Here is a 25706-nt window from a genome sequence, read left to right on the forward strand (position 1 = left end):
AAAGCCGGACATTTTGGAGCATTAAGGAAAATCCGGCCGGACGCAAAAAAATACATAAAAAGGAGGACATGTCCTCCTTTTGCCGGACGTCTGGTAACCCTACACCAGATGCCGTATGCCGAGAGCTAAGATGTTGCACACCAACAAGAAGGAAGCAGTTAGCAGGTGGGTCCTCGCTGGCCGAGTGGTCCACCACTAGCCTCCCAGCAAGGGGTGTTGGGATCTTCTCCTGGCGGGGTCGAACCCGCATTATCTCACTCGGATTCGGATAACGTAGCGGACGTTGCCGCTTTTTTTAACTGCTGCCAATTATTATCTCATCTCTTTATCTTCTCTAATGACCTAGTGTTTACTAAATGTTTCACTTAAATTAATTAATTAATTAATTCAAGAGCATTCAGAATAAAAATTACTGACGAATAACTGAAATCCGACAAATCAATCATGTTTATTTTCAGCAAAGTGATTTTCTCTATTTATGCTGTCCAAATTATTATTTAGCCAGATATCACACCAAAGGTTTTTTTTGTGGGAGTATTTGTATGAATAAATAATTAAATAACGTTAATTTAATGACATTTTTCAAAACACGCCACAGAACTCTTGGTAGAATATTTACATGTTTTAGAGAGAGGCAGTGCTGCCCAGTGCGCCTCTGATTGGTCGTCGCTGCCAATTCGAGAGTAATGAATTCGTTGACCCGGGCAGTTGACCCTAGTTCCCAGCCGCGAGCACGCAGCCTGACCGCTGACCAACCAGCGAGAGAAGTCCAGCGAGCAGCTGACCAGCCCGCTCTCTCCTCTAGCGGTGTTCAGTCGCAGTGGGCAGTCTCAAACTATTTATTCAATTTTATATGTAAATAAAAAAAATTGGTTGTCTGTAAAGTCGGTTTACGGACGATATTTTAACGTGACAACGTCATAACAAAACATTGATGAAATGATTGCATACTCTTATGAATATAATTGAATGACTTTTATTGAATTATCACTATTTTGTATGGATACAAAGAAGGAGTGAAATTAAATCTACAATTTTATTGATAAATTTACTTTTATTTGCACTCATTAATTCAAATATGTTTATTACCTTAACGAACAGATTATTTTAACTATAACTTTTGTCATGTTTGCTATTTAACTTCTTCCAATGGGAGTATTTGAAGTTTAATGTGCCTCGAAAAAGTCGAATCGATGGTTGTTCTAATCGAGTGGAAGAGAGATAGATGCGGCGCAAGCGTACAATGAGCGTAACGGGACACAGCGTACCGGGACACAGCGTACCGGGACAATGTGCGTAACGGTACACTTTTTCGTGCGTGCAGCCGGCGTTCATCGATTTATTAGACGTCACGTCAAAAATTTAAACGTTTGTTCGTTGAAAATCTTTAATATGCGAAAGTTCTTCACACCGATTGCTTTGAAATTTTGACACCAACGTTGCATTCGAATTTAGTAGGAGTACCTAATTTCGTGAATGTAACGGGAATGTGTAACCATCTGTGGCGGTGGGTGCGAAACAAAGTTCACAAAGCCAAAGAAAAACTTAATAGTTTTAACTTTTTAATGTTACTTATTTACCGAATTGAGTAGTATTTCAATAAAATTCCTTGTTGATATCGGGTCCAAAACCCAGGTTTAGTATTTTTTCAAATGTTTATTTTTTTTCACTTTTATCGTAGCAGTTCCACTATATGTAGTTTTAAATTTCGCTATTCAAATCGAATGATTCGATAGTTGACGTAGCTGCTCCGATAGAAAATTCTAGTGGCGGGTGCGTAGAAAAACGTGTGATTTGCGTTCAGAAATGTAGTTGAAAACAAAATTTTAGTATATTTATCAAACTACACTATTTTAAAGAATTTTACTTAAGTGAGGTGTCCGAGTTTCGAATTAAAAGTGTAAATGCAACATGACAACACATGAATGTGCTTGTTCCCGAGGTTAGATTTTACACATCTCCGGCGAGTAATGAAATACTGGCTTACATTTTTTTGGGAATTAACTTTATTAAAAAAAGATTGTTTATTTGTGGTAGTGATATGTATATTTACTTAGATTAGTTTGATTAAAAATTAGAAATCTAATTTGTTTAAAAGTCATTTTCTCGAAACAGAAAGGTTGTCACCTCTAAATTTGTTTGCAGGGTTTTATGTTGGATTGTTATTCTCAAAGTGACCGCCAAGATTGGACTCCAAACAATCTATGAACCGACTAAGTGCCTTTATATTCAAAACATACCATCCTATGGTATTCAATATATGAGCTTTGATATTACCATGGGGACTTTAGCTCACGTATGTTTCTAACATTAAAGTATGCATTTGTGAAATGCTACATGAAGAATTAAATTCCAGGCATTGAAATCATATTTTCGTATACCGTTCAGCATATTTGTTTGAAAAAATTAATATAGGATGTCCTACATCAGGAAAAACAAGAAGAAACTGAATTGTCAAGATATTTTATTTTCTGGGTTTGGTTAAAAAAAATTATGGAATGGTTAGACATATGCTAATCTTGTACTGCTAAAATATAAACTGTGTAATGCATTTTGTATTTTGAGTTATGGCATTGTTAGCTGATATATTATGTATTCTTAGGCTACCATCACAGCCTCCCCATCACCTTCTGTCCTCCCATCACCTGCTGTCCTCCCGTCAACTGCTGTCCTCCCATCACCTGCTGTCCTCCCATCACCTGCTGTCCTCCCATCACCTGCTGTCCTCCCATCACCTGCTGTCCTCCCATCACCTGCTGTCCTCCCATAACCTGCTGTCCTCCCATAACCTGCTGTCCTCACATCACCTGCTGTCCTCCCATCACCTGCTGTCCTCACATCACCTGCTGTCCTCTCATCACCTGGTGTCCTCCCATCACCTGGTGTCCTCCCATCACCTGGTGTCCTCCCATCACCTACTGTCCTCCCATCACCTGCTGTCCTCCCATCACCTGCTGTCCTCCCATCACCTGCTGTCCTCCCATCACCTGCTGTCCTCCCATCACCTGCTGTCCTCCCATCACCTGGTGTCCTCCCATCACCTGGTGTCCTCCCATCACCTGGTGTCCTCCCATCACCTGGTGTCCTCCCATCACCTGGTGTCCTCCCATCACCTGGTGTCCTCCCATCACCTGGTGTCCTCCCATCACCTGGTGTCCTCCCATCACCTGGTGTCCTCCCATCACCTGCTGTCCTCCCATCACCTGCTGTCCTCCCATCACCTGCTGTCCTCCCATCACCTGGTGTCCTCCCATCACCTGGTGTCCTCCCATCACCTGGTGTCCTCCCATCACCTGCTGTCCTCCCATCACCTGCTGTCCTCCCATCACCTGCTGTCCTCCCATCACCTGCTGTCCTCCCATCACCTGGTGTCCTCCCATCACCTGGTGTCCTCCCATCACCTGGTGTCCTCCCATCACCTGGTGTCCTCCCATCACCTGCTGTCCTCCCATCACCTGCTGTCCTCCCATCACCTGCTGTCCTCCCATCACCTGCTGTCCTCCCATCACCTGCTGTCCTCCCATCACCTGCTGTCCTCCCATCACCTGCTGTCCTCCCATCACCTGCTGTCCTCCCATCACCTGGTGTCCTCCCATCACCTGGTGTCCTCCCATCACCTGGTGTCCTCCCATCACCTGCTGTCCTCCCACCACCTGCGAGCCCCCATCATCTGCGAGAGGCCCGCTTGTGATAGTGTGAATTTTGTGTGCAGGAGGCCCGCCATGGGCTCCATGTTCCGCAGCGAGGAGATGGCGCTGTGCCAGCTCTTCATCCAGCCCGAGGCGGCCTACAACTCGGTGTCGGAGCTGGGCGAGTGCGGGTGCGCGCAGTTCAGGGACGTGAGTATCCGCACCATCACCAGTACAACACTGAAGCCTAGTGGCAACACGTGTGACTACTAAATATTGTATACATAAATGGTATGTTATGCAGAATGACCATGAAATAATTTCCCAGTTATAAATTTTAGTAGTTCTAGATCATAATCAACGAGTAACTCCAAACAGTTTTACATAATTGTATGCGCGAGTACTGTTTTGTTTTTTTCTAGCTTGCAGCACCACCTACGCACCCTAAAGTGGTTAGTTTTCTGCAATTGGCCAAGAATTAATTGGTAATATCAGCCTTTCCTAATGGAATCTCTTTATAAAAGATTGGTTGAATGTCGAAGTCCCTGACCGTTGGATTGGTCGTATTGGTAGAGACGACAGAGCTGTTATTCGCTGGCCATACACCTTCTCCCGACATAACTCTATGCGATTTTTTTCTTTTAGGGCTCAATAAAAGATCTTGTCAATGTTTCGCCGCTACCAAATTATTTGTTAGTGTTAAAACACATAATTTAAGAGGCTATTGCTTCCATTTCTCTAAACGTGTTACCCAAGTGTGTGCACATTGGACGTTTGTAAGAACAAATTGGTTAGTTTATCTTCAGTTTGATGTATTGTTTGTGGTAATCAGTATATTGTAACAGTTTAATTTAGACTATTTACAATAAATCATACACCAAATTGTAGGTAAACTAACCTAGTTTTTGTTACAAATGTCCAATATGTGCACCTTTAGTACCATATAACTAAAGTACAATTCTTCCCACACTTTGGTTAACAAGTCCTGAGTAATTGAAGAAATAGCCTCATCAATTCTGTATCTGTATTCTGGAAAATCATTAGGTAGCGGCGAAAGTAGAAATGATATTTTATAAAGCTCCACAGGGAAAAAAATTGCATGGCGTTGTCAGGTTAACGTGGAGGCCACCGAAAAAGATCTCTGTCGGCTCGACCATTACGACAAATTCTAACGGTCAGGGTCTTCCAACGTCCAACCACTCTCGTACAAAGTGATTACAATGGGAAGGGACTCCATCCTGTTGCCAAATAAAGTTTACAGATTCACCCTCTACTTATTGGGAAAATCGCCATTCTTTTAAGCCGCAAGTGATAAAACAACAAAGCAGTATTCGCGCATGCACTTACCTAAAACTGTTTGAGGTAATCTTTAATTGTGACCTTGAACAAACACACTTCTACAACGCTTAGAGTTGATACGATTAAATTTTATAACTATGACATTTCTGACGTGAATATGTCTTTAAAATTGCTTCCATAATGGGAGGCAATTAAAAAAAAAAAAAAAAAGAATGAAAATCGGGGGATACAGTTTGATGTTGAAGCTACGTATGTATCATCTCCATCCAAAATTTAATTACACCACTGAATAGCTAAAGGACAAAAGAATTCGTTACGTTAAGTGAGAACTGTGACGTATCGCGCGCGGTGGAGGCGGAAACGCCGTCATTTTGAAGTCATTTTGTTGCGTTTCGAGATTTCCATTTAGTATCACTTTTGACTCGGAGAAGCTACGACGTTCGTTTGGGTTTCAATCGTCAGGTCTTGTCAAAATCTATCGAATGCACGTATGAAACATTAGTGCAAAATAGTTACAGTGAATATATATGATGTTAAAATAAAAAATATATAATTATAATGTCGGCCAATACGCGACTTCTTTATTGTTCAAACATTATTATTACTAGAGTCCCGGAAATTTCGCGGATTCTTCTGGCCTCAGGATAGAATTCAAAGTTATAGGTGTGCTCGACCCTTCTTTACTTTCCCATTGGTTGATTTCTTAGCGAGAACATTTTTGTTCTTGTTATTTGGCACTACCTGATTTGCTTACTTCTCTCCTAGCTGGACATCGTTGGCTCACGGTCGTAGAGGGGCGTGTCCAGATAACTGCGGTCCAATCATGAACACAGTGCGACAGTGTGGAGGTTTGTGCATTCTAGCTTGCGACTAAATGAATGCGCGAAAATTCCGTGGCTCTAATTATTACATAAAATAGCGTATTTTATATTTGGTTACGTGCACGTATTCACGCACAACATGCGGCCGTGTCCACGCCATGGACACGTGGACCTGGCTGTGCGGCAGCAATGGCGCGGGGGGGACGCGTGTGTTGCAGCTGAACACGGACGTGAACGCGTTCCAGCGCAAGTTCGTGAACCAGGTGCGTCGCTGCGACGAGCTGGAGCGCAAGCTGCGCTACATCGAGGCGGAGCTGCGGCGGGACAACGTGGCGGTGCCCGAGAGTCTGGCCGAGGCGCCCAAGGCGCCCAACGCGCGCGAGACCATCGAGCTGGAGGTCAGCGGCGAGGTCCTCCGCGCCCGCTGTTGTTCGTGTGCGGGACGCACCACAACGCCGAAATACCACAACGCTGAATTACCACAACGCCGAAATGCCAAATTGACCACAACGCAGACAGCTAGAAAACTGCTGTGTACCACAACGCCGAATTACCACAACGCCGAAATACACTAACGCCGAAAAATGTCATTGCAGAACTGCCACAAAGGTTAGGTTAGGTTAGACTAGGTTAGGTTAGAATAGGTTAGGTTAGAATAGGTTAGGTTAGACTAGGTTAGGTTAGACTAGGTTAGGTTAGAATAGGTTAGGTTAGACTAGGTTAGGTTAGACTAGGTTAGGTTAGACTAGGTTAGGTTAGACTAGGTTAGACTAGGTTAGGTTAGACTAGGTTAGGTTAGACTAGGTTAGGTTAGGTTAGGTCAGGCTAGGTTAGGTCAGGCTAGGTCAGACTAGGTTAGGTCAGAACTAGGTTAGTTTAGGCTAGGCTAGGTTAGGCTAGGCTAGGATAGGCTAGGTTAAGTAAGGTTAGGTTATATTACGCTAAGTTAGGTTAGGTTAGGTTAGGTTAGGTTAGGTTAGGTTTGATTGTGGTTTTTCGGCGTTAAGGTACATTTAAGAAACACACACAAATTCATTCAGTTGTTATTTCGGCGTTGTTGTACACAGCAGTTTTCTAGCTGTCGGCGTTGTGGTCAATTTTGACATTCGGCGTTATCGTATTTCAGCGTTGTGGTAACGACCTGTTTGTGTGGATACAGAGGGTCCCAGACCTTTTTATTTCCCTCATAGACCACTTTCAAAATTTAGCTGGTTCCGATGGAACCCCTACAGCTACATTTCTACCATATTCCCAAAACTCGACAAAAAAATTGCGAAGATTAGATCCAACTATGGAAATTTGCGTTGCGGATGAGTTCCAACCATGAATTAATAGTTTTCTAGAAAAAAAGTGAGAATTGATTGGTTAATTAATTAATTGATTGTGCTGTTAGTGGATGTCACCACAAGTCTTATTTCGTCCCTTTGCACAGTCTGAAAAAGCGTTGCTGACGGCGGTGGCGGCAGCGGCGGCGCTTTGCAAGTCTCGACACGTTGTACTGAATATTGAATATGCATGTTTTTACAAGTAACAGTCGCTGAGCTTCTTAAAATATTATCTGCCTACATTGATAGGTGAAGTCAAGCCAACATTTTAGTTCTTCGCTATCGAAAGCAGATCAATTTTCGTGGACCCCCCGCTTACGAATTGTGAACCCCCATTTTTTTTTTGTCACGCCAACGTGGACCCCTTAGGGTCCATCTGGACCACTTTAGGAACTAAGGCTGTAGAACATCTTAGTTCTTTGTCGAGACCAGGAGATCTATGAACACAAGCACGTTCAAGACAATAAAATTTTAGTCGTCATGCAGCACCCTCTTCTTTAGCGTAGTGGCTTTATCGATGGCCTGCCATGTATTTTTAAGCTGTATGTTTGGGTGAACACGTGAGATCATGGTGCTGCCATCTGTGGCTTATGACTGGAACCAAAGTTCATGGAATACAAAGGGAAACGTTTCTCGCATGTGAAAAATCGGAGTCCAACATCTCCGGAGATCGAACTCTGATCTCGACTACTGTGACCCCAAAAAGTGAAAGCTACAAGGAACAATGGCTAGGGACAGTTCGCGACGAATTGGAGTAAAGCTTAGGTTTTCGCAACTTCTGCTTCTTTTAAATTAACTTTGTTGTTTGGCACATGAGTTTAATAAGCCATAGATTTTAATTTTCAACTTCTTGAAGCTGATGGTGTTGAATATTTTTGTCCACAGATTATAAATACTAGGTTTGTCCTGAATGTAATTATTAGATTTTTATTGGTAAAGGCAATTTATTACAGAAACGTGACTTACATTTTAAAATCTTCAAAATTAGGACCCTTGAAAAGTCGCACAACGTTACCAACGTTCTTTCCATTGCTCGTACGCCCCATGAAACTCCTTCTCTGGGATGCTGCGAAGGTACCTCGTCGTTGTGTCTTGGATTATTGGAATGGTCTGAAAATTGCGTCATTTATAGAACCTCTTCAGACGGGGGACCAGAAAAATGTCACACGGAGGCAGGTCTGAGCTGTTTGCAGGCTGTGGCTAGGTTAAAAAAATTTTTCTTGAGTTTGACAAGAATAAATTCCAAACAGGCTACAGCCTGCGTTTAGTGAAGTACAGCACTGATACACAATGAAAGAGTTAAATGGACGCTGCAGCGTGTACAACTTGTCACATAAATTTTGGACACGCTTTTCATTTTGAACATGGGTAATTAAATCATGTCACAAGAAAATTACGAAGTAAGGCTTTCCCAAACTATACGTGATCAATAACGACGAATCACAATTCATGATGGTTTCGTGAAAACTTTACTTTTTTACCGACTGTATTTTACTGGGGCTGTCCGAAAAATCTAGCCAGTCATTACCAGACATGTAGCTAAACACCAAATCAGCTTAAAAATAACGTGAATTAACCATCACAGCCAATTACTAATGAATTACGTAACGGTCAGTACAATTCGTGCACATGGCAAAGTTAAATTCACGCACTTAGCACAGGCTTGTAAAAATTGCCGACAGTATCGGGTGATGCAGGTAAAGGGCGTTGCAGCTGTTCTCATTACCTTGTGCGGAGTTGTCGGGACCTTCCTTGTGCTGCCCGTCACACCGCTTGTGACGTCATGCCTCGCGTCCGTCTCGTTCCAACCGCGGCTCGTTCCTCCCTCTTCCGTTCCAGTCCGCGCGGCAGCACCGTCGCGCGTGACGTCGCTCGCGCTCCCAAGCGGCAGTTGCATGCAACAACGGAGACTCGCAGACGTAAATTACTAAAGTAGCTTGGCTTCTGGGTTGTAGCCGCGTCCTTGGCGAATAATTCACCGACGTTTCGGTCGACATTGCAGTCGCCATCATCAGGGAGCAGTTACCTACTGTCCTTGGCGAATAATTCACCGACGTTGCAGTCGACATTATAGTCGCCATCATCAGGGAGCAGTTACATAGCAGTAGGTAACTGCTCCCTGATGGCGACTGCAATGTCGACCGAAACGTCGGTAAATTATTCGCCCAGGACGCGGCGACAACCCAGAAGCCAAGCTACTTCAACAACGGCCGTGAAAGCCGGCGAACAGTAAATTACTAAAGCCTTAAAATTTTGCTTACAATAAAACAATATGAAATAATGAATTTAAATAACAATTCTAAATCAAATATATTAAAAAAAAATACATTTACGCAGGAACTAAAAAAGGTAAATAAGCTTTTACAATTCGTATCAGCCAAAAGTAAATTGTCCACAAAATGGCCGCACGGTCACATTACAAATCATTGAAGATTCCATGGTGAGTGGTAGCTTTTCAGCGTTCCAGAGGAGTTCCTAGGGGCTACAGTTCGGGCGGCGGACTGTAGGTCTGTGAACGCTGTGACCGCAGAACATCCTGGAGAAGACGGAGAACGAGGTGCTGGAGCTGTCGCAGAACGCTGTGAACCTCAAGTCCAACTACCTGGAGCTGTGCGAGCTGAAGCACGTGCTGGAGAAGGCGGCCGCCTTCTTCACAGAGCAGGAGGGCGTGAACGGCACCGACTCGCTCACGCAGGCGCTCATCAACGAGGACGTGGGCTCGCAGTCCGTCACCATCCGCGGCCGCCTGGGGTCAGTCCCGTCCGTCCCGCTGGACTCTCGTCCGTCCCGCTCGACTCTCGTCCGTCCCACTGGACTCTCGTCCGTCCCGCTCGACTCTCGTCCGTCCCGCTCGACTCTCGTCCGTCCCGCTCGACTCTCGTCCGTCCCGCTCGACTCTCGTCCGTCCCGCTGGACTCTCGTCCGTCCCGCTGGGCTCTCGTCCGTCCCGCTGGACTCTCGTCCGTCCCGCTGGACTCTCGTCCGTCCCGCTGGACTCTCGTCCGTCCCGCTGGACTCTCGTCCGTCCCGCTGGGCTCTCGTCCGTCCCGCTGGACTCTCGTCCGTCCCGCTGGACTCTCGTCCGTCCCGCTGGACTCTCGTCCGTCCCCTCCCGCTGGACTCTCGTCCGTCCCGCTGGACTCTCGTCCGTCCCGCTGGACTCCCGTCCGTCCCGCTGGACTCTCGTCCGTCCCGCTGGACTCTCGTCCATCCCGCTGGGCTCTCGTCCGTCCCGCTGGACTCTCGTCCGTCCCGCTGGACTCTCGTCCGTCCCGCTGGGCTCTCGTCCGTCCCGCTGGACTCTCGTCCGTCCCGCTGGACTCTCGTCCGTCCCGCTGGACTCTCGTCCGTCCCGCTCGACTCTCGTCCGTCCCGCTGGACTCTCGTCCGTCCCGCTGGACTCTCGTCCGTCCCGCTGGACTCTCGTCCGTCCCGCTGGACTCTCGTCCGTCCCGCTGGACTCTCGTCCGTCCCGCTGGACTCTCGTCCGTCCCCTCCCGCTGGACTCTCGTCCGTCCCGCTGGACTCTCGTCCGTCCCGCTGGACTCTCGTCCGTCCCGCTGGACTCTCGTCCGTCCCGCTGGACTCTCGTCCGTCAAGCTCGACTCTCGTCCGTCCCGCTGGACTCTCGTCCGTCCCGCTGGACTCTCGTCCGTCCCGCTGGACTCTAGTCCGTCCCGCTGGACTCTAGTCCGTCCCGCTGGACTCTCGTCCGTCCCGATGGACTCTCGTCCGTCCCGCTGGACTCTCGTCCGTCCCGCTGGACTCTCGTCCGTCCCGCTGGACTCTCGTCCGTCCCGCTGGACTCTCGTCCGTCCCGCTGGACGCTCGTCCGTCCCGCTGGGCTCTCGTCCGTCCCGCTGGACTCTCGTCCGTCCCGCTGGACTCTCGTCCGTCCCGCTGGACTCTCGTCCGTCCCGCTGGACTCTCGTCCGTCCCGCTCGACTCTCGTCCGTCCCGCTGGACTCACGTCCGTCCCGCTGGACTCTCGTCCGTCCCGCTCGACTCTCGTCCGTCCCGCTCGACTCTCGTCCGTCCCGCTGGACTCTCGTCCGTCCCGCTGGACTCTCGTCCGTCCCGCTGGACTCTCGTCCGTCCCGCTGGACTCTCGTCCTTCCCCTCCCGCTGGACTCTCGTCCGTCCCGCTGGACTCTCGTCCGTCCCGCTGGACTCTCGTCCGTCCCGCTGGACTCTCGTCCGTCCCGCTGGACTCTCGTCCGTCCCGCTCGACTCTCGTCCGTCCCGCTGGACTCTCGTCCGTCCCGCTTGACTCTCGTCCGTCCCGCTGGACTCTCGTCCGTCCCCTCCCGCTGGACTCTCGTCCGTCCCCTCCCGCTGGACTCTCGTCCGTCCCGCTGGACTCTCGTCCGTCCCGCTCGACTCTCGTCCGTCCCGCTCGACTCTCGTCCGTCCCGCTGGACTCTCGTCCGTCCCGCTGGACTCTCGTCCGTCCCGCTGGACTCTCGTCCGTCCCGCTGGACTCTCGTCCGTCCCGCTGGACTCTCGTCCGTCCCCTCCCGCTGGACTCTCGTCCGTCCCCTCCCGCTGGACTCTCGTCCGTCCCGCTGGGCTCTCGTCCGTCCCGCTGGACTCTCGTCCGTCCCGCTGGACTCTCGTCCGTCCCGCTGGACTCTCGTCCGTCCCCTCCCGCTGGACTCTCGTCCGTCCCGCTGGACTCTCGTCCGTCCCCTCCCGCTGGACTCTCGTCCGTCCCCTCCCGCTGGACTCTCGTCCGTCCCGCTGGGCTCTCGTCCGTCCCGCTGGACTCTCGTCCGTCCCGCTGGACTCTCGTCCGTCCCGCTGGACTCTCGTCCGTCCCCTCCCGCTGGACTCTCGTCCGTCCCGCTGGACTCTCGTCCGTCCCGCTGGACTCTCGTCCGCCCCGCTGGACTCTCGTCCGTCCCGCTGGACTCTCGTCCGTCCCGCTGGACTCTCGTCCGTCCCCTCCCGCTGGACTCTCGTCCGTCCCGCTGGACTCTCGTCCGTCCCGCTGGACTCTCGTCCGTCCCGCTGGACTCTCGTCCGTCCCGCTGGACTCTCGTCCGTCCCGCTGGACTCTCGTCCGTCCCGCTGGACTCTCGTCCGTCCCGCTGGACTCTCGTCCGTCCCGCTGGGCTCTCGTCCGTCCCGCTGGGCTCTCGTCCGTCCCGCTGGACTCTCGTCCGTCCCCTCCCGCTGAAAAAAATTCAAACATTCTGGCTTGTACTAGAACTCTATCTTTGCTCAACAATGAGAAGTTCACAAGCTAGCAGAATGTTTGAATTTTTTTTTTCGTTTTTATTTTTAATTTTTAATTTATTTTTTTTATTTTTTTGTATTTTTATGATATCAAAGAAAACTTGTGGCGGTTTTCTCCGTGTGCTCCTGATTATTCTTATCAATATTTTGATGGATAATCCGTGTGCTTGCGATCATACCTGCGGTTTCGGTCAAAGGTCAAGGTCACACCCATCCAAGATGGCCGCCGTGACGTCACAATCCAATATGGCGGACCGTGAGAAATCTGAGAAGCACTAGCAGGAAGGACGAACTTTTTTTCTCCTTGGATACTATCGAAGCCAACCTCCCTTTGCGATCGATAGTGAGCGTTCCGCATCCCACATTAATGAAATAGATATTATTTACCTGCAAGCAACACGTGGCGACATCTGTTGACGACAGCCAGAACTACTTGCATCAATTTGCTTTGCATTAGATAACTTAACTCTCGCTGATGAAATATTTCAAAAACTCTATTTAAGAAATGGTTCCAATTGGAGAAAACTGACAGTTTGTATCTAACATTAGTCACAGAAGCTACCATGGATCGTTGTTTGTTATCTGCAGCTGAATCGGAAGGAAGCCGCTGTAGATACTGTGGCAAGGATTTTGCCATGAGAAGGCATGCTAGACGTCATGAGAAGAATGATTGTGCTAGAAACCCACTACGCAACATGTTAAGCTGTAATCGTTGTATCAGGTTGTTAACACGAATTGACAGCTTAAAAAGACATGGAAGAACATGTAAAGTCAAGACTACTTACGGCATAGAGGACACCGATGGATCCACTAGACTAAAGAAGAGTGATCTGCATTACGACAATAATTTTCCTTGTCCTGAGCGTGATGGTATTAGCTCACCCGATCGTGAGGAAGAACATAAATTGAAGGAAGCTAATGGCTTCGGGAAGACTGAAACTAATGGAAGTATCAACACCGTGAAAAGGGAGAATACATTCAAGCCTATATTCAGTAGATCCTCCATTCTTTGTAAAAATGATGGACCCCTAAAAAGGAAGCATGAAGACGATGAAGACACTTCGACATCATCGATAGCGAATTCATACGGTAATCTGGGTGAAGAGGATGTCTTCTACAGTGATTGTTACAGTGACTCTGAGGCTGTTGACAAAGGCATAGACTGTGATGAAGCACCTAGAGCTGACAAGATCGAAGAATGTGGCGATGTCCTGAGACCGAAACGATAGAAACGTCGTGTTATAATAAATCTGATAATGCTTATTAGGATTACTGGGACGATTGTGATATTAACAGTATTTATAATAAACAAGCAAGTAAGATGGTTGTAGAAGAGATTGATTACACATCAAGGAAAGATCCAAACATATTGGTTGACCGGCTAAGACTTCTACATGGCTCGCTTTGTGCAGGAAACTATTCGTGCATCAAAGAAATATCCTTCATACTCAAAGAACTGAGGAAGCTGGCTACATACAATAATGGCTTATTTTACTTGTATTTGTGTAATGTTGAGAAGTAATTAAATATTAAAAGTAAAAATTTAATGTTTTTATTTCTTGTATTCTGATTTCCAACTAAGCCTGTGTGTGTTTCCGCTACTGTATGTGTAATCATTACGTTTCCTGTGTGTACTGTGTGTACGTTCCGTTTCCTGTGTGTACTGTGTGTACGTTCCGTTTCCTGTGTGTACTGTGTGTACGTTCCGTTTTCTGTGTGTACTGTGTGTACGTTCCGTTTCCTGTGTGTCCTGTGTGTACGTTCCGTTTTCTGTGTGTACTGTGTGTACGTTCAGTTTCCTGTGTGTACTGTGTGTACGTTCCGTTTTCTGTGTGTACTGTGTGTACGTTCCGTTTTCTGTGTACTGTGTGTACGTTCCGTTTTCTGTGTGTACTGTGTGTACGTTCCGTTTTCTGTGTGTACTGTGTGTACGTTCCGTTTTCTGTGTGTACTGTGTGTACGTTCCGTTTCCTGTGTGTACTGTGTGTACGTTCCGTTACCTGTGTGTACTGTGTGTACGTTCCGTTTCCTGTGTGTACTGTGTGTACGTTTCGTTTCCTGTGTGTACTGTGTGTATGATCCGTTTCCTGTGTGTACTGTGTTCATGGTCTATATGTCTGATATTGACATGACCCGGACTTGCGGTCCGTGCCTTTACGATGACGGTGCTGCCTTTTCGTTGTCGGTGCTTCCAAAATGTGCTGCCTTTTCGATGGCGGTGCTGTCTTTTAGATGTCGGTGCTTCCAAATGTGCTGCCTTTTCGTTGTCGGTGCTTCCAAATGTGCTGCCTTTTTTTTATTGTGCTTCCAGAATGTGCTTCCTTTTTGTTGATGGTCCTTCTATTTTTAATGTTGTTTTGACTCTAGTATTATTGTAGATGTTTCTTGATTTGACTAGCGTATTATTCCATACGGTGCATGTATATAAGCGAGTCCTAGACAGCAGGGCGCTCAGTTTGTTACTGACGTCGGCGGTGTAAGGATCACCTAGTTTATTTCTTCTGGTGCATTAATCACGTAATTACCTGTTCTTGTGAACTCGATGGCATCTTTACCGACTTTAACGTCGAACTCGATGGAGGTTGTACCATCGTCTACGGGAACCTTAACGACAGCAACGACGGAGAAGGAGCAGATTCCGTTGACAACCACGTCGACAACACTGGAGGAGATTTCAACAGACGCGATACCACCAGCAGAAGAGACTTTAATCCCGGTAGTGCTGGCTGTGCAGGAAAACTCGACGAACTTCGTTTCGCCCTCGATGGAGACTTCAATGGATGCCGAATCGACAACAACTAACGAACATCGGTGCTGTTACTGTGACAAGATTTTCTCAAACAGCAGCAATGCTCGACGGCATGAGAAGAGAGAATGTGCCAAGAACCTATATCGTAAAATGTTTGTTTGTGAGAAATGTCATAAGCAGTTTGCCAGAAAAGATAATATGAAAACGCACATGAAGACATGTAAAGGTCTTGCTGTGCGGCAGAAAGTAAAGGTTTCGGTGCAACAGCGATGCGTCGATGTTCATAAGAGTATGCCTGGAAATGGTACTACTGTTGCAACGTCCATATCTGGATCGGGTCTGAAAGGTTCGTCTACATCGGCACGGTATCCTTGCAGCTACTGTGATATGTCGTTCACATTTTCCCATGATGCACGAAGACATGAGCGGAGCAAATGCAAAAAGAATCCTTCTCGTATAAAGTTTCGATGTGATGATTGTCATGAATGGTTTACTCGAATTGATAGTTTGCGACGACATGCGAAAATATGTAAAGGTGAAGTCCGTGTGCCTACTGCTGAACTACCTGCAGACATTTCGACTCCTCGCTTTAGATTGAAGGCTCGTGAGTTTACAATCAAAAAAACAGATGCGCAGCAACCGATTGCTATGACGACAGAACATGGACCTAAACCTAAGACTGTGTTCGGAGCATTACAAGTGAACGATAATGGCTTCTACTTGGCGCAGACTGCATTTCGTGGAACGTTGAAAGACTACTATTATCTAAATACGTTCGGTGAGTCGAAGGATATTTGTACTTTTCTTGATGATATCAGACAGGACATAATCAATCAGCTTACTGATGACGTAGCAACAAACGGACCATTAAAATATAACTTGTGGTTGGACTGTCTATATGGAAAGCCATATCCGTTAGATGACAAAGTGAAAAAGTGTGCATTCAAGACATCGGCTACAGTAATTTACAGTTCTAACGATGTGAAGCAAACTGTTAAACACGGTATCCAGAAACTCTGTCAAGAAGAGGAGAACTATGTCAGTAAAGGATCTGGTTGGACTCTGTCTAGTATAAACCGATTGGAGCTAATAATAAGTCATTTCACACCGATGCGGAACTAAATGATTGATTATAAATTTGCTAGCTTTCGTAAGTGATCCTGTAGTAGAATAGAAATTATGTAATAAATATTCTGTTTGTAAAAGAACTTGCGGTGTTTAATTCCTCGAACCTGTTACTATTATGTTAAATTGATGTTATATTTAATTTTTTTGTATCGGCCAGGGGTCGAACCAAGGATAGGAACTGACCGGGTCAATCAGTATATTGATTGCAAATTTATTTAATAAATTTTGGAACTTTTCCCGAATTTCTAGCTAAATAATTACGGATTTTCAAGATGGCGGCCAAATTTCAAGATGGCGGGCACCTTAGTAATAAATGATTACTGCACTCTAGCGGGTAAGAGTTAAACTAACATGGCGTCAGCGCACTCTAGCCGACGATACAATGATGATGGCTTCCAGCATCGAAGACAAGATGGCGGACATGACGTCATACTAGGTGAATATATATATATGCTTTGAAAAAAGTGGTGGGAGTCAGTATGCCAGCGCCCTCCACGAGGAAAGGATCGGATGTCATTTTTAGTTTTTTTTTTTTTGCCCTCACCGGGTTCGAACCGAGGACTCTGAGCTCCGTGTCGTAAAGTACATTTTTTATAAATAATTTATTAAATTTTTATTAAATGGATTTTTTATAATTTTTAAATTTTTTTTCATTAAAATCGGATAATAAATAAAAAAGTTAAAGATGGCGGCCGTAACAAAATTTGCAACGGTGACATCATCATCCAATATGGCTGCCATGACATCCTTATTTTCAAGGTCGGCGGCTTATAAGCGGCTAGCTCTTAGGAGTTTTAAGCCGCTTTTAGGAGTTTTCGTTTTTTCTAGGGCAAAGCGACTTTTGAGGATTTTCAAAATCCTAATTTTTGAACTGTGGAATTATTTGAGATTTTTTATCGGAAATTTTTTTCAAAAAAATTGAAATTATGGCGATTTTTGAGGAATTTTGGGCAATTTTTGCCCAATTTTGGCGGATTTTGGCGATTTTTGAGGATCAAATTAAAGGTCAAGGTCAAAGGTCAAGGTCAAGGTCATCTAAGATGGCCGCCGTGACGTCACAATCCAAGATGGCGGTCGGCTCCACGGGCTCCACCGCCTGACGCCTATGCCAGAAAATACTATCCTATACTACTCTCGTCCGTCCCGCTCGACTCTCGTCCGTCCCGCTGGACTCTCGTCCGTCCCGCTGGGCAATCGTCCGTCCCGCTGGACTCTCGTCCGTCCCGCTGGACTCTCGTCCGTCCCCTCCCGCTGGACTCTCGTCCGTCCCGCTGGACTCTCGTCCGTCCCGCTGGACTCTCGTCCGTCCCGCTGGACTCTCGTCCGTCCCACTGGACTCTCGTCCGTCCCGCTGGACTCTCGTCCGTCCCGCTGGACTCTCGTCCGTCCCGCTGGACTCTCGTCCGTCCCGCTGGACTCTCGTCCGTCCCGCTCGACTCTCGTCCGTCCCGCTGGACTCTCATCCGTCCCGCTGGACTCTCGTCCGTCCCGCTGGACTCTCGTCCGTCCCCTCCCGCTGGACTCTCGTCCGTCCCGCTGGACTCTCGTCCGTCCCGCTGGACTCTCGTCCGTCCCCTCCCGCTGGACTCTCGTCCGTCCCGCTGGACTCTCGTCCGTCCCGCTGGACTCTCGTCCGTCCCGCTGGACTCTCGTCCGTCCCGCTGGACTCTCGTCCGTCCCGCTGGGCTCTCGTCCGTCCCGCTGGGCTCTCGTCCGTCCCGCTGGACTCTCGTCCGTCCCGCTGGACTCTCGTCCGTCCCGCTGGACTCTCGTCCGTCCCGCTGGACTCTCGTCCGTCCCGCTCGACTCTCGTCCGTCCCGCTCGACTCTCGTCCGTCCCGCTGGACTCTCGTCCGTCCCGCTGGACTCTCGTCCGTCCCGCTGGACTCTCGTCCGTCCCGCTGGACTCTCGTCCGTCCCGCTCGACTCTCGTCCGTCCCGCTGGACTCTCATCCGTCCCGCTGGACTCTCGTCCGTCCCGCTGGACTCTCGTCCGTCCCCTCCCGCTGGACTCTCGTCCGTCCCGCTGGACTCTCGTCCGTCCCGCTGGACTCTCGTCCGTCCCCTCCCGCTGGACTCTCGTCCGTCCCGCTGGACTTAGGTCCGTCCCGCTGGACTCTCGTCCGTCCCGCTGGACTCTCGTCCGTCCCGCTCGACTCTCGTCCGTCCCCTCCCGCTGGACTCTCGTCCGTCCCGCTGGGCTCTCGTCCGTCCCGCTGGACTCTCGTCCGTCCCGCTGGACTCTCGTCCGTCCCGCTGGACTCTCGTCCGTCCCGCTGGACTCTCGTCCGTCCCGCTGGACTCTCGTCCGTCCCGCTGGACTCTCGTCCGTCCCCTCCCGCTGGACTCTCGTCCGTCCCGCTGGACTCTCGTCCGTCCCCTCCCGCTGGGCTCTCGTCCGTCCCGCTGGACTCTCGTCCGTCCCGCTGGGCTCTCGTCCGTCCCGCTGGACTCTCGTCCGTCCCGCTGGACTCTCGTCCGTCCCGCTGGACTCTCGTCCGTCCCGCTGGACTCTCGTCCGTCCCGCTGGACTCTCGTCCGTCCCGCTGGACTCTCGTCCGTCCCGCTGGACTCTCGTCCGTCCCGCTCGACTCTCGTCCGTCCCGCTGGACTCTCGTCCGTCCCGTTGGACTCTCGTCCGTCCCGCTGGACTCTCGTCCGTCCCGCTGGACTCTCGTCCGTCCCGCTCGACTCTCGTCCGTCCCGCTGGACTCTCGTCCGTCCCGCTGGACTCTCGTCCGTCCCGCTGGACTCTCGTCCGTCCCGCTGGACTCTCGTCCGTCCCGCTCGACTCTCGTCCGTCCCGCTCGACTCTCGTCCGTCCCGCTGGACTCTCGTCCGTCCCGCTGGACTCTCGTCCGTCCCGCTGGACTCTCGTCCGTCCCGCTGGACTCTCGTCCGTCCCGCTGGACTCTCGTCCGTCCCGCTGGACTCTCGTCCGTCCCGCTGGACTCTCGTCCGTCCCGCTGGGCTCTCGTCCGTCCCGCTGGGCTCTCGTCCGTCCCGCTGGACTCTCGTCCGTCCTTCACGCAACTACGTCCTTGGCGAGTAATCCTCCGACCTTTCGGTAGACACTGCAGTCGCCATCATCAGGGAGCGGTTACCTACTGAGTCTCTCACAAGTTATCCTGCCTTTATATGCTCTCGCCTGAGGGGAGTATATAAGGCAGGATAACTTGTAAGAACCTCAGTAGGTAACTGCTCCCTGATGATGGCGACTGCAATGTCGACCGAATGTCGGTGAATTATTCGCCAGAAGCCAAGCGACTTCAGTCAATGGCCGTGAAAGCCTGCGAGCATTATTAACGTAACCACATGCCCGAAAAATTCCACCCGTCCGTCCACCCGTCCGTCCACCCGTCCGTCCACCCGTCCGTCCGTCCGTCCGTCCGTCCGTCCGTCCGTCCGTCCGTCCGTCCGTCCGTCCGTCCGTCAAAACCATTATATGCATGCGAAACGCGTAGAACTTCATGACATCCAAAAAGGTTTTCGTTAAGGCCCGTTCTGCAAAGACACGGAAGATGAGATGGATCTCGCAGGACGGAGTATCTACAGTGGCGCGCGTGCTGACACGGACACGGACACGGACACGGACACGGACACGGACACGGACACGGACACGGACACGGACACGGACACGGACACGGACACATGCGGATTAGCTTGACGATGCCCAGCTTTTTGTTTCTGTTTTTCCGTGCTTCCAATAAAAGCCGAGAATTTGGCCGCATTGGTAGCCATTCTTGTTCACGCATTAAATAATGTTAAAAATTGTTTCACGTATATACGCAAATGTTTACAGTGTTATTTTTTCAAAAAAAATTTTTTTACCAATGAAATTAAATTTTATCATCCGAAAATTGAGTCTCATTTGTTACATTTCAGTGCATTTTGGAAGCTGTAAATAGATAGCCAATCGTAAATAGCTTGCGGGCCCAAAATTCGTTTTAGTTTTGAAATTTGCACGTCATTGTAGAACGGACATAACATACATACCTATACATATGATTATAGATTACTGCTGCAATTGGGCAAAAACCCAGTGGCAAGCACTCCCCCTGCTTTTTTCTCACCCTTATAATATATCTGAGTTACACTTCTACATTTTTTAAGCTTTCCGCCTTTCTTCGCTCTATAAAACTTTGCTAGTGTTTTCCCTCCTACTTATAGGCTTTTCTAGTGTTTTCTCTCCTACTTCTAGGCTTTTCTTGTGTTTTCCCTACAACTTCTAGACTTCCCTAGTGTTTTTCCCTCCTACTTCTAGTCTTCTCTAGTGTTTTCCCATTTACTTGTAGGCGTATCTAGTGTTTTTCCTCTCACTTCTAGGTTACTCTAGTGTTTTCCCTCCTGTTTCTAAGGTTCCGTAGTGTTTTCCGTCCTACTTCTAGGCTTCCTCATCGCAACATGTCTCCCTAGCTCTCCCCACCCTCCTGACCACACTCAGCACTTGGTACATCCTAACTAGCCTCTCATTCTCTCTTCTGTATTTTAGGCTCTCCCACCCCATTTCCTTCATCAGCTCTGTTCTAGCGATTCTCCTCCGCTTTGCCTTTACCCACCTAGCTGCTCTCCTCCAGTTCCCTCACAAGCTCTGCTGCATGTGTGTTCCACCCTGCTGCTGCGTACTCCAGCGTGGGGAACTGAAACATGTTATTATTAGAGAAGAGTATATGGTTTTACGTTAGTCCAATTTTTTAAAATCAAAGGATTTCAGTGTTATTGTTTTTATCATAAAATCTGTTTTGTAACACTTATTACACCAATTTATATGCTACATTTTTACGATAAAATGATTGGTATAAACTGGTCTGAAACGATCTATTCAGAATAAAAATAAAATGTCGAGTATTTGTTTTTTAAAAGTGATTCAATAAGAGGTGGACAGTAAAATTAATGAAATTAATTTTTCTGATCGATACATTTTGGTACAATTTTTGTCAGAGAACACATTAATTGAATTTAAAACATAAAAAATTACTTTTTTTATTATTTGAATTAAGTTTTGGTTAAATGCTACTTATTTCCATTATATAACTTGAATTTCGGTGCTATGCATTTCGGTGTTAAAGCGGTGTTTTGACATGCTTTTGGGTGTTATTTCGGTTTTATCGCCATTAGCTGTATAATCTTGTCCTTAGTTATTATCAGTTCTACTACTAAAGCTGCATACAAACTACGCTGACTTATCGTGTTAAAACGTTATGTCTGAACACGACAGGGTTCACATTGTTTTTCCTTGTGTCGTCAGACGATACGTGTGTACTTTGCAGTTTGCAAGGGGCATCGTTTGGTGAAGTAGTTGAAATGGCTGAAGGTGTTGTACTTCTAGACGAACTTTGTGCAGATGAAGTATGTGCTGCAGCAGCAACAGTAGTGTGTGTTTCATGTTAGTTCTTCACATATGAGAGTGGGCACACCCTATAAATGTAACAAATACCCGTATTTCTAATTTTTCTACAGATTGCTTCCCAAGCTTCGCCCCTCGTCTGCTATTTCCTGTAATCCTCGCTTCTAATGTCTTACAAAATCTTTCAAGTAACAACTGCAGGGGTCGGCAGTCCGTGGCTCGCGAGTCGCACGAGACTCTTCTCACAGGATGTCACGGCTCTACAACTCACTGCGCTGTCACAGCAAGTAAAAAAAAAATAGCGAACCAAATGAAACGGCCCAATCACAGCGCATGTCCTCACCCTGCGCTCACACCTACCATCGCACCGCCGGCACTCGTCCAGGTGCTTATTTTATTTTAATAATTAAATAATTAAATAGTTAAGGTTTTAATTGTTTTATCAGTTTAGCTCTTCTAATGAATTCCATAATTTTTTACATTAACACTTTTTTTCCCTAAGCAACAATTATTTTTAAGACTTAAAGTTTTATTTGTGAATAAAATAGTTTGATTTAATCAATTTTTTTTATCGACTTAAAAATTCCATGTATGCACAGAGAAAATAAATGTTGCGGCTCTCTGAAAAAAAAATTGGAGAATCTGTTTACTTAATAGTTAGCTCATCTCACTCGAAAGAAGTCTGCCGACCCCTGTTCTGGTCAATCACGTGTTTCTCCATTGCTATTAGCGTTTGATTAAAAAAAAACACATCTGACGAAAATGTATAAGTCCAGAACTTGGCCTGTTTCGTGCCAAGACGTGTTTATGACGCGCTCGGCATCAGACGACGCAGTAACACGTGTTGACACTGCAAGTCAAGAACAGTGTGAGCGCTCTTGATGTATTTATCCCGTAGCACGTGTTAACACGAAACGTCAGCGTAGTTTGTTTTGCAGCCTAAAGGCCTCCACACACACATACACGAACAGTCCAGTTCCCAGTTCGGACTGCTCAGTCCGAACTGACAGTTTGGACTGAACTGAAGCCTTCCCCCCACTCTATTAGTCTTGTGGTTGATGTTGCTGTTGCTGTTGGATGTATCGTTTCATGGTAGAATATGGGCGGAATTTCGGATGCTGCGATTGCATTTGCACTTTTAGTTAGAAAGCGACCAAAGAGTAGCCAAACATGTCTGCCACCACACTCAGCTGATGGACAGACGGTTTGGACTGACGGTTTGGACTGACTGTTTGAACTGACTGAACTGACTGTTTGGACTGACTATTTGGATTGGCGGTTTGGACTGACTGTTTGAACTGAATGTTTGGACTGACGGTTTGGACTGGCGGTTTGGACTGGCGGTTTGGACTGGCGGTTTGGACTGGCGGTTTGGACTGGCGGTTTGGACTGGCGGTTTGGACTGGCGGTTTGGACTGGCGGTTTGGACTGGTGGTTTGGACTGGCGGTTTGGACTGGTGGTTTGGACTGGTGGTTTGGACTGGTGGTTTGGACTGGTGGTTTGGACTGGTGGTATGGACTGGTGGTATGGACTGGTGGTATGGACTGGCGGTATGGACTGGCGGTATGGACTGGCGGTTTGGACTGGCGGTTTGGACTGACGGTTTGGACTGGAGGTTTGGACCGGCGGTTTGGACTGGTGGTTTGGATTGGTGGTTTGGACTGGCGGTTTGGACTGCGCAGGTTCGTGGCGGGCGTGGTGACGCGGGAGCGCGTGCCGGCCTTCGAGCGCATGCTGTGGCGCATCTCGCGCGGCAACGTGTTCCTGCGCCAGACAGACCTGCAGGAGCCGCTGCGAGACCCCAGCACGGGCAACGACATCCACAAGACCGTGTTCGTGGCCTTCTTCCAAGGCGAGCAGCTCAAGTCGCGCGTGAAGAAGGTGTGCGTGGGCTTCCACGCGTCGCTGTACCACTGCCCCAGCGTGTACAGCGAGCGGCAGGAGATCCTGGCGGGCGTGCAGACGCGCATCGAGGACCTCAACCTGGTTGGTTGCTGCGCGCCTCGTCCTGGCCGTTAGTAACACGGGAAGCCTTCTTTTCGCAGACGACACAGCCAAACTCCTGATCCCGCATCTTCGGTTTTTTTTTGTTCATTGTAAAAGGTTAGGTTAGCTACATTATAAATACTTCAATCCATTGTGGACGGTTGATTTGGTTGGGATAGCTACATTAATGATACTGTGAAATCATGTAAACGGTTTCCTAGCCCTGGGTAGCTACATATTAAAAAGTTATTTGCTAAGTAACCATAAAATGATTTTACAGTATTTTTAATGTAGCTATAGGCTGCTTACCTAATATAACCAACCATCCACAATGTTTTAAAGGTATTTATAATGTAGCTAACCTATCCTAATCGACCGCAAAATTTAATGCCACACTGGTTTATACAATGAGATAGAACGGGGCGGGGGGGGGGGGGGGGGGGGGAAGCGAGCTTGAACTTCGGGGAATTTCGGGTGTGGCTCTCTCGTCTGTGAAATGAAGGCTTCCCTTAGCAACACTGTGCGGTTCAGAAGTGCCAACATCATAAACTAACCTTAAAATATAAAGAAAACATTTAAATTGCTTAAACACAATGACTTAAATAAAAAAAGAGTAATTTTACAAACATACTTAGTTTAGAATTTACAGAATTGTGTATTAACGGAGTGGCGTATTGAGTATAATTGCAAACTATTATATTTAGGAAATTATTTTTGACAGTGTCGAATTATCTTAGTAGCCATGAAATAAACATGACTGCCATTTGCACACGTGCAGAGATGTGTGCAGGTGTGTATTTTTTGAAGTTTTTGAAGTTATGATGTTCAACACTCATACTTTCAGGTTTTGCAGTATTTAATTTTTGAAACTAAAGATAGAGCACTTTAACGCATTGCTTTAGTTGTTCCATATTGGAAAATATATCATCTGAAACATTTATGGTGAATATTACCAGCAACGAACGACAGAAACAATCAATTTAGACAACATTTTCTTTCAAACACTTAACGACTTCTATGTTGTTAGGTGGCCGATAAATACCGCACAGTTTGTTGATTTACAAAGTAAATAAGAGCGTAATTTGTATAATTGAGATGTGACTCTTTATTTTCTTTGCTTCGTACCTGCGTGTAGCTAGTGATGTGCAACATCTTAGATTTCGGTATACGGCATTGTGTAACCACAGTACTGCCATCTGTGGCGGATGGCGCGAACCAAAGTTCACAAAGCCAAAGGGAAACTTTAAACTGTTTAATGAATTTTAACTTGATGGGCAGTATTTTAATCAAGTATCTTGTAGAAAATCAGGTCTAAAACCTGGGTTTAGAATTTTTTTTCAGTTGTTTCTCACATTTATTATATAGTTTAAAATATTGGTCTGCTGATTAAATGATTCAATAGTCGACGTAGCTTATATAGCGGTGGGTGCGGAAAGTATGAGAGATTCGCGTTAAGAAATATAGTTGAAAACAAAATTTGCGCACATTTATCACGCTTTTCCATTATTTTAAAGTCCGTGGAGTGTATTGTATTATAAGTGTATTTGCAACATGAGGACACATTAATTTGCTCGTTACTAAGGTTAGATGTTACACATATCTAGCGAGTGTTGATAGACTCGTTCAGATTTGTTTTATTTACATGTACGGTCTTAATAGTATATTTGTACGTTATCAATATTCAGGCTAATTATCTTCGGCTGCAGGGTAATCGCCGAATAAATAAGTTGAAAATGTATTTAATACTTTCACTTTAATAGTGCTTCACAAAACTGGTATACATATGTACAGCTGTAGTTGAACGACTGTTTTATTGCAAACATTAAGGAATTTATTTAAGGCTGCACACTAAGCGTCTGGATTAAGTTTAAGTTAATAAAAAAAATGTTTTGCGGTCATAAAATGATTCTTGAGAAATAACTTTTATTTTACATTTTTCTAACTTTTTATCCCCAGTTTCTGTTAAAGAAATCATTTTACGTCAGCAACAAGTCTTGCGGCGATTGTAAAAATATATATATTTAAACACCACCTATGAAGATGTTTAGTGTTCCATTTGAAAAATCTTTATTTATAAACCAATTCCAATTTCAAAGGCATATACTAACCTTCGGAAGCACCATAGACCATAAGTTGTAAATATCTTTTAAATAAATTTTGTGTGATGAACCTGCAACCGATAA

General features: G+C 47.0%; 1 protein-coding gene across 3 annotated transcripts in view; it reads left to right on the plus strand.

The window, feature by feature from the left end:
• LOC134535518 (V-type proton ATPase 116 kDa subunit a 1-like) overlaps positions 1-25706 on the plus strand; it is a 279710-nt gene that overhangs the window by 184024 nt on the left and 69980 nt on the right. For all 3 annotated transcript variants that reach the window (XM_063374659.1, XM_063374661.1, XM_063374660.1), the window contains exons 3-6: positions 3713-3839; positions 5968-6147; positions 9605-9825; positions 23220-23523. In XM_063374659.1, the coding sequence (XP_063230729.1) occupies positions 3723-3839; positions 5968-6147; positions 9605-9825; positions 23220-23523 (822 nt within the window). In that variant the 5' untranslated portion in view covers positions 3713-3722. The remainder of the gene's footprint in view (positions 1-3712; positions 3840-5967; positions 6148-9604; positions 9826-23219; positions 23524-25706) is intronic.

The sequence above is a fragment of the Bacillus rossius genome, chromosome 8 (assembly GCF_032445375.1).
Source record: "Bacillus rossius redtenbacheri isolate Brsri chromosome 8, Brsri_v3, whole genome shotgun sequence".
Classification (NCBI taxonomy): Eukaryota; Metazoa; Arthropoda; class Insecta; order Phasmatodea; family Bacillidae; genus Bacillus; species Bacillus rossius.